At 37.4% G+C, this 9,442-nt stretch overlaps 1 protein-coding gene across 1 annotated transcript; it reads left to right on the forward strand.

The window, feature by feature from the left end:
• The first annotated feature begins 752 nt into the window (after positions 1-752).
• Positions 753-7,869, forward strand: LOC135413183 (cytochrome P450 7A1). The gene is made up of 7 exons (XM_064652501.1): positions 753-863; positions 975-1,350; positions 2,411-2,651; positions 3,310-3,923; positions 5,250-5,380; positions 6,179-6,354; positions 6,911-7,869. The coding sequence occupies exons 2-7, from the start codon at positions 1,271-1,273 to the stop codon at positions 7,208-7,210; spliced, it is 1,542 nt and encodes a 513-aa protein (XP_064508571.1). The 5' UTR covers positions 753-863; positions 975-1,270; the 3' UTR covers positions 7,211-7,869.
• Positions 7,870-9,442: the final 1,573 nt, after the last annotated feature.

Genomic DNA, 9,442 nt, shown 5'->3' on the forward strand with positions numbered 1-9,442 from the left:
TTCAGTATAGCAACTTTAAAATTGCCTCAAATGTGATGGCATATGCACAATTACCCCATGCCTGCCTTGGTTTGAAGCCAGGACAATATTCCCATCTGCCAGATTTGCATGTCAGTGCCTTCAGTGTAGTGTTCAATTGCAACAGCAAAAAGTCCAAATCTTCACTGTTTTATCACACAGCTGTAGGGACACCAACAAAAAGTGGTACAAAAGTGAGCCTGAAAAACCCTTTGGTTTTCTCTTAGAAACATAGTAGATGCTGGATGACTAATGAAACATCGCTATACCTGAGCTGCCTCCTTGATGGCTTGATGCCAGGTGCTAGGAGCAAGCCAAAGCTTGAACTCTCACGAGTCAACAACAGAAAGGGGAACAGGTTTAATGGGAAAATAAAAGGTGATCCAAGGGCAATGAAAAAACCCCCAAACTAGTGTGGTTGTTGAATCCTGCTTTTTTCTCTCTTGTGCTACATTACAGAAAGCATTCTTGAAAATGTTCAAGGCCAGGTTGGATGGGACTTTGAGCAACCTGACCGAGTGGAAAGTGTCCCTGTCAAGAGCAGGGAGTTGGAACAAGACGATCTTTATGGTCCCTTCCAAGCCAAACCATTCTATGATTCATTCAGTGATTTTGTGAAAGCCCATTTTTTTCCTTTCTTACAGATAAATGTTATTAGAGGAAGTGAGTCCACCTCCGCAGCCATCACTTTACCCAACAGCTGAACCCTGCTGTTCCCTCTTGCAGTGGCACACCAGAGCCAGGCCAGTCCACAAGAAGGAGAAGGGAGGGGGAACAGGCTGGCAGCTGAAGGACAGCACAAACTGCAGTCACCAGTTAGCCGAGTCTGAATCTTCTGGACAGTGGTCAGTAGCCATTTCATATATTGCTAAACTTGAACCATAAACTGCAATTGGTAAATCTGCAGGATTAATCGAAATACACCTGACTGACCTTCACATTATCAACTATTACAGCTGTGTGGTTACTTTGGAACCGCTACTGATATGTGACCAGCTCAAGGCCAGATCTGCAACTGTCTGCATCAATCCAGCGAAGATCTCTGCAGAAAGGTGCCAGATCAGAGACAGAACAAGCTCTCTCCAGAAATGGTTAATCAATAGCTTCTAGGTTGATTCAGTGCTATCAGGTTCAGTGGTGCACCCACTGTATATAAATCGTGACCTGTCTTGTTTGTCATTCTCAGTCACCTCTCCTGCCATACTGGTGGTTACCAGTTCTCCCCTTGGAAGTTTTTTGGGCATTACCAGAAATGTTCCTAGCATCTTGGATCTGGGGAACAACAATAATACTTTGTTGTGCCTTTTATTTTCTTCTAGGAAGAAGAAGAAGGTAAGGAATCTGTCTGTACATGCATCTCAGTGTACCTATCCTTTATTTGTGTCAAATGTACCATGTACGTAACTAAAAGAACTGTAGTCTTAAGACTGTCAGATGGACAGATGCAGGATAGCATAGGCAATGCTGTAGTTTGGTCTTTTCATAGAATTTTTGTATATGAACTTCGTAATAATAGTGTAGTAATGCATAGAGGTAGCTGTAGATACAAATCTATGCATAAATGAGGTATTTAAAATATGAATATGCATGCTGTGATTTCCTAAAGTTCTGGATGATAGTTTTACCTGTATTGTAATCACAGCTAATACTTACTTATATCTAATTATATATTTATATTATATATTCATATAATAACTTTTAATAATTTACTGGAAAAGCTAAAGTACTATATGAAAGTTATTTTAGCAGCTATGACATCCTTATACAGGAAGGAAGTTTTCTGACTCAGAAAATAAAATTATTTAAGCATATGCTTCACTTTAAGCATATGCTTAAGTTAAAGAACGTGCTTGATGACACTTTTATGCTTACTGAAGATCATAGCAAAGTTCCCACTATTTTCAGCAAGGTCTGGTCCATTAATGGATTATGCCAATAATAACAACATTTCTGCACTAAAAAGTTATTCCACTTGGTATTCAAATGAAATCAGGGATACCATTGCCTAAAAATGTATCAGATGATATTAGTGTGATGGATTATTTATTAATGTCACAATTGCATAACTCTGTATGGCAACAATTTTGCATTTAAACAGGTGAAAAATATGCTTCTGATATAGGGAAAAAAAGATTATATAATCACACTGTGTTTTATTATGTTTATGAATGGTACAGGCTGTTATTCTTTCTTACATAGAATAGACCTCACAATGGGTTTAGCCCTTAAAGGAGATAAAAATATTTGTTAATATACTATTTGTTTGGGATTTTTTTTTTTTCATTTTTTTACATTACAAAAAGCCTAGCATCAATATTTGACTTACCTGGTAGTCCTAGAGAAGTGATCTTTATACATACTTATAAATACAGATTTTGTTTGTGTTTTGTAGGCGACAAGGTGAGCCACCACTTGAAAATGGGTTCCTTCCATACCTGGGCTGTGCCTTGCAGTTTGGTGCCAACCCCCTTGAATTCCTCAAAGAAAAGCAGAAGAAGCATGGCCACATCTTCACTTGTCATGTAGCGGGGAAATACATTCATTTCCTCACCGACCCTTTTTCATACTGTGCATTGATGCGCCAGGGAAAACATTTGGACTGGAAGAAGTTCCATTTTGCTACTTCTGCCAAGGTACTGCTGGTTTTAATATCTAACATGCAAACTATCTGCTGACATATCCAGTTAATTCTTATAAGCATAGCTACGCCTTTGAAATAGAATTTGTTTCACATTTCTGCACTTTTACTGGTTTAAAACATTGTGGTCTTTTTTTCCTTTCCTTAGTGGAAAAGCAGTTTGCAGTGCTTTGGATTGTCTAAGACTGTACATTATTTAGCAACCTAATATCCCAAATTGTTAAAGCAGAAACACAGTTATCACCATCTGCAAAATGACAGTGTGTCTTGCTGAATCTGAAACCTTCAGAAGGTTCTCAGTACTTTGGAAGATTTGGTCTAAATGCCTTAAAAAATTATGTATCACAATAGGAGCTCAGTCAAACTGCTATAGAAGTAAGCAAGAAGGCTCCTGTTGATGTCAATGGCAGTTGAATGAAGGTGTAGGTAACCAGGCCATTTATTTGTAAGCATCTATTTGAATCTATTTTCATTGGCTACTTCACTGCTGTGGATCACTGAGAAAGTATCAGTTCTAGTATTAATAGCCCTTATTATGTGTGCTTCCTTCTATTAAGCTGTGAAGTTATACTTTGTCTTTCATTTCTGTTAGACTTTATCATCAAGGTTATGACAGGCCTTACTTATCATGCATACAATTTATTTTGTGACAGGCTTTTGGGCATGGTAGCATTGACCCAGCAGAGGGAAACACCACTGAAAATTTTCATCAGACTTTCATTAGAACCCTCCAAGGCAATGCCCTAGATGCCCTCATTGAAGCAATGATGGAAAACCTACAGTATGTCATGCTGCAGTCAAGAACACCTAAACTTCAGTCTAATACCTGGGTGACAGAAGGACTTTATACATTCTGTTGCCAGGTCATGTTTGAGTCTGGCTTTTTAACACTTTTTGGTAAAGAATTTAATTCAAATAATGACAAAAACCTGTCATCAAAGCAGGAAACTGAGAGAGCTCATATCCTAAATGCCCTTGAAAACTTCAAGGAATTTGATAAGATTTTTCCAGCCCTTGTGGCAGGGCTGCCCATCCACCTCTTCAAGAGTGCCCACAGTGCACGAGAGAAGCTGGGAGAGGCACTCCTCCACAAGAACCTCCTGAAAAGGGACAACCTCTCTGAGCTTGTCACCCTCCGCATGTTCCTGAACGACACTCTGTCAACCTTCGATGACATGGAAAAAGCAAAGACCCATGTGGCAGTGCTCTGGGCCTCTCAAGCCAACACCATTCCTGCCACATTTTGGACCTTATTCTTTCTTCTTAAGTAAGTCCCAATGTTTCTTGTTCCCAGAGAATAAAAATGTTTGTTGTCTTTCAGAAACCATTAATACAGGCCAATTCCATGGCTTGATACTCCATCAGTGTTAAAAACTTACTGTTTGCAACAGACATGGTATGTTGTTTTGGACTTCCACAGAAACCATCTTCACTCATCTGAGGCCAAGTAGTGATAGCACAGAGCAACTCTGTAGAGTTTTTTTTTTGAAAAAAAACAACACTCCAGGGCAATGCTACACTTTGCCAAGAAAGCTTTGGAGTAAATCTATATGATATGACATCAAAAGTACTAGTTGCAGTCAGAGCATTAATTGCATTAAAGGTTCCAAATATAACTGGACATTTTTAGGCCATCTCACTTGAGCAAGCAAAATGAGCTTTAATTTCATTATTGTTTTCACAGGTACTTAATAGAAAATAGTTTATGCATCAATAGATCCTACTGAGATTGCAGTGTAGACTGCAGCTGCCGAGCTTGTTACTCATGAGACAAGTGCACAGTTCAGATAATACTATTAAATATGCATTTTAGAGTGGGCCTCTGTAGAGTATAATTTACTTCAGCAGGACTAACTCTGAAGTATGTGTCTAAATTGCTGACACATTTATTTAGCACCCTCATATCTATCTGCCAATGTTAATCTGTGAGGTTCTTTACTGCTTTTCACTCCCAGAATGCGTTTGCTTTAGGTTTTCTGGACTTGGAGTCTTTTAACACCCTGATTGTGCCTTCATCAAGATACTATTGCATCCTGTTTTATTGTCTATATGTATTTTACCATAACTTATATATTCTGTGTCTGTAAGAAAGTCTAGAAAGTGAAAGATACGATGTGGGCTTTTAGTATTGGGAAGTCTCTTTTCAGCTAGACAGAATATTGCCACACCAGGCAACATAAATGATGTTATAAAAATGATCTATAATCCTGTTCCTAAACTTTCTAACTGCAGAAGGGCTATTTCCTAATCTACAACTGGCTGGTTTATTTCTTATTCTTGGCATTGATTTTTAGTGACATTACTATTTTTTACCCGAGTTACACACATCAGTTCTGTCTCACTTTCCATCTTGCTGTTGGAGACAAAATCAAATATTTGGGGTTCTTTTTTTCTTTTTTTTGGAGCTATCATACCTTTGCCAAGACATGATAAAGAGGAACTGCAGCATTTTGCTGCAACGTTTTCATTTTAGAAGGTTGTACTTGTCAGCTAACAAACTAATTTTTAGTCAGGAAGAAATTTAATGGCAAAACACCTTTTTAAAGCATTCTGAAGTGTAAATTATGTTATACCTTTGCTCTCTTGATCTTAGGAGTCCAGAAGCAATGAGAGCTGCTACCAAAGAAGTGCGAAGTATTTTGGAGAGTGCTGAAGAGAATATCAGCTTAGATGGCAAACGTATTTCCTTGAACCGAAAACAGCTGGATAATATGCCAATACTAGGTATGGTTATTTTATGCAGGAGTACCGGAAATCACACTACAATTTCCATGGTCTTCAATTTATTACCATATAAGTGCATGCTATGGAATTAGCAAGGAAACAGTACAAGAAACTGTATGTTCCTTAGCGGTAGCCAACACAACCAGGATTCCAAATGTTCCAGGTGGTACTGAGAGTATGAAAATGCACATGAATAGCATTTTTTCATGGGTAATGTCATGTCCCAATACTCTTAAACAGCTACCTAACATAGTATTGGAGATCTGTGGATAATTCCAAACAATATTTTGTTTGGTTATGTCTTTAGCTCAAATAAAAAAATGTTTATATTTTCACTACTTTTGCTTTAAAAAAAAAAGTCAGGGTATATTGAAACAAAAAAATCACCCAAATTACTTCTTTTCTGAGCACAGGTTTCTATGCAGCACCTCTTAAAGTTTTAGAATATCCTACTCACTGCACTGGTTCTTTTTCTTGTTATGTTTCCATTTTTCACTGGTTCATTCTTTGTCTCAGAATGACAGTGTCTCACTTTCAAACATTCTGTTGCATCAACTATAAGCATTTTTCTAGGGGAAAGCCAATTAGGTTCTCGGTGTTATCTGCAGAACAGATAGAAATACTAAAAAGAAATGAGAAAGATACTTGCTTAGGCATTTAAAAAGTTATAAATAAAATATTTCTTCTAATACATTCAGGGTTTGATAATGGGTCTGAAATATTTCAATGTGCATGACTGTCCCCAAGAATGTAAACATACTATTTCCAGGGTAATAGTTCATTTTGCTCTCCCAACAGACAGCATCATCAAGGAGGCAATGAGGCTATCGAGTGCATCCATGACTTTCCGAGTTGCCAAGGAGGATTTCACTTTGCACTTAGAGAACGATTTTTACAATATTCGCAAAGATGATGTCGTAGCTCTTTATCCTCAACTGCTGCATTTTGATCCAGAAATCTACGCTGATCCCTTGGTAAGTATTTTTCAAAGTGCCCTAAACACGAAGCTCCGGCAGAAGCTAACAGGCCTTTATAAAGACAGTCTGTTCTTACAACTGGAGATCTGGGCAAGAAAAAGAATAAAGTCAGTGCAAGCACTCTCTGCAAAATGTGTTTTAGTGTAACCAAAAAGTGTGCTGCCAGCCCAAAGAGTCTTCTACTTACTGCTTTCCTCAGGGAGGGAAGATCACTCTTATGGGGGTCTTTGAAGAAGGACAAGGTTAAGGATAATATTTTCCCAAAGGCAGAGAATGAGAATTCTTCTAGTTCTGCTGCACAGACAAGGATGCAGGTTATAATCTTTATTTTTAGAGGTCAGGAAAGAAAAGAAGAGTTATTAGCAAAGAAGCTGGGATCATGTCCTGCATAACGGAACTTCTCAGTGGCTACCCTTTCCAAAGCAGCTGTACATGCTGTATATTTACTGCTAGAGGCTCTGCTTTCCCAGCCTTCATTTTATGTCTCAATGGCTTTATCTGGTCTTTGGGGGCATTCAAATATCAAGTGACTCTTTTGTGTGCTTAATTACAGACATTCAAATATGATCGCTTTCTGAATGAGAATGGAGAAGAAAAGACTGACTTCTACCGCAACGGCCGCAAGCTGAAGTATTACTACATGCCATTTGGGACAGGCATAGCAAAATGCCCTGGCAGGTTATTTGCTGTCCATGAAATTAAACAATTTTTGACTTTGATGCTTTCATATTTTGAGATAGAGCTTGTGGACAATAATGTGAAATGTCCTTCTCTAGATCAGTCCCGTGCAGGACTGGGTATTTTGCAGCCGTCAAATGATGTTGATTTCAGGTATAGACTGAAATGCTTATGAGTATATATTTTATATTATGCATATAGACTATGTAGTATATAAATATACTATATAACACATACTTTATATACATTTTATGTATATATGCAAATGAAACATTTCAAGTCTTGGGGGAAAATCTATATGAAGATGCTAATTTGCCAGTCTAATGAAAAATGTTTACCAGCATGGTACCGACATGCAGCGGGTTTAATACACTGTGTTGATGAAAATGTTGCCCTCTTTATCAATCGTTTGGAAATGCAAGTTAAGATTTTGAATTGCATTTGTATAGTAGCAGCTTTTTTTCTGACTTTCCCACAGTTACTTAGAATTTCATCAGCTAATTCAAAATAATTCTCAAGATTAAACTAATTAACTAATTAACTAATAAGTTAAAACTTATTCCTTTTTATAACTGAAATTGTTGGGGATGGTGGTTCTCCCCACAGGTGAAATAAAGTTTTTGTTGTATAGAGGCAGATTCACAGTGGGGAGAGAAGAGTTTCCTAGGGAAGTACCTTTATGGTTTTATGAAAAACTAGAAAAAGACTTGAAGAAAACCTACAAAAATGTTCACGTTCAAGTGAAACTGCAAGACTTGTATTATATTCATTGTAATATACTTATTTTCAGAAACTTGTAACTGTATTAAAATAAATTATATTGGCTGAACCAAATGCATTTCTAGACTGTTTCTTGTTTTAACATCTTAACATTATCAAAGATTTCTGCACTGATCCAAAGCCCCTAAACCATTTTCAAATTAGCCAACTCAAACACCAATATGGAGATAAATAAATACCCACATTATATTCATCAGTGGTTCTGGCTGGCTTTTGACCCATTGCCTAAACTCTGTATTTCCATAAGCCTCCTTAGGTCTTCCTAGTCTAATTCCATTAAAGTTATCATGGGTAGGATGCCCCTGCATTTCATTTTTAGTGGTGGCGTGTCCATAAGAACAATTGTTCCAGGGTTGGTATAATTTGGTTCTCTGTAACATCCCCGTCCCTCTCCGCTGCAAATGACAGATGTATGTATGTCACGAAAGTCCATTTTTTAGTGAAATATCTGAAAGAAATAGCTTTCTTATCATCTGCTGATGAAAAGAACAAATGGACTTAAAAAGTTGTTATCCTAGTTTTGTGTGTTTCTAAGGGCTTATGGTCTGACCTTTTGACTTGACTCAAAAGTAAGCCTCATCACACACAAGGAGATACAGGGCTATTACATATTTTCAAGTTTCACATTCTGGCAAGACGTCAAGTCTAGTTGATAGAGCTCTTCCTAGAATTTTGGATTGAGTCCTAGAACTGCTTTAAATTGTCTATTAGTTTCTCTTCTCACTATCCACTATGCTAAATATCAAAGGTAAATAAAAAGATTTTGCGGTGTGTGATTGTTTATTTTCCATGTGCTGCCTTTGTAATTTTATTTAATATTTTTTCATTTTCAAAGGAGATCAGAGAACACCAATGCGTTTCCATTTGCAATATGTATAATATTAAACTATTACAGACAATGCAAAGTGTTCTGAATTATTACTTTGGTTCTCTTGGTAAGGCAAATATTTGGTACAGCTTATTTTCATACTTCTGTCAATTATATTTTGTATGATTTATATAAATTATAGCACTTTCAATGTAAGCTAGGTCTGATTTGGAGAATGCATGCAAGCCTGACATCATAATTATACGTGCCCTGCAATATGTTATTATCATTAGAGTATCTACTCCCCCTTTCTTAAACAATTCCTGCTTAAAACAACCATTTTTGAGGGTAGCAAGGCTATGTGATGTTTTAAGCAAAATACACTTCCTTGATGACCAGGAATTCAACATATAACAGCAGAAAAAAAGATAAGACAACTGCTAAACTAATTCTACTTTCCCTGGAAAATTAAGCTTTCTTTTATGTCCCATTGTCTCCTTCAAACCGACTGCTCCAGGCTTTTCTGATTGTGATTTGATGTTTGGGGTTTTTTCAGTTCCTTTGTTCTATGAGAAACTGAAGTATTCAGTAGCTCTTAGAGATGATCTGACTTTCAGCTTCCCAAGTGTGGAAAAATAATGGAAGACTGGTGAGGAGCATTGTGAACGCGTTCAAGTGGCTTGCAGCTGGGGTGTCAAAACCCACACACATCATACTAATCATTGTTTAGCCTTGTGTGTCGAACAACATCAGTGCTTAGATAACACAGGCCTGTGATAGATTTAGAGGCACCCTGTTGAACATGCTTGAGATTCCTGC

This window comes from Pseudopipra pipra, chromosome 1 (genome assembly GCF_036250125.1).
Source record: "Pseudopipra pipra isolate bDixPip1 chromosome 1, bDixPip1.hap1, whole genome shotgun sequence".
Taxonomy (NCBI): Eukaryota; Metazoa; Chordata; class Aves; order Passeriformes; family Pipridae; genus Pseudopipra; species Pseudopipra pipra.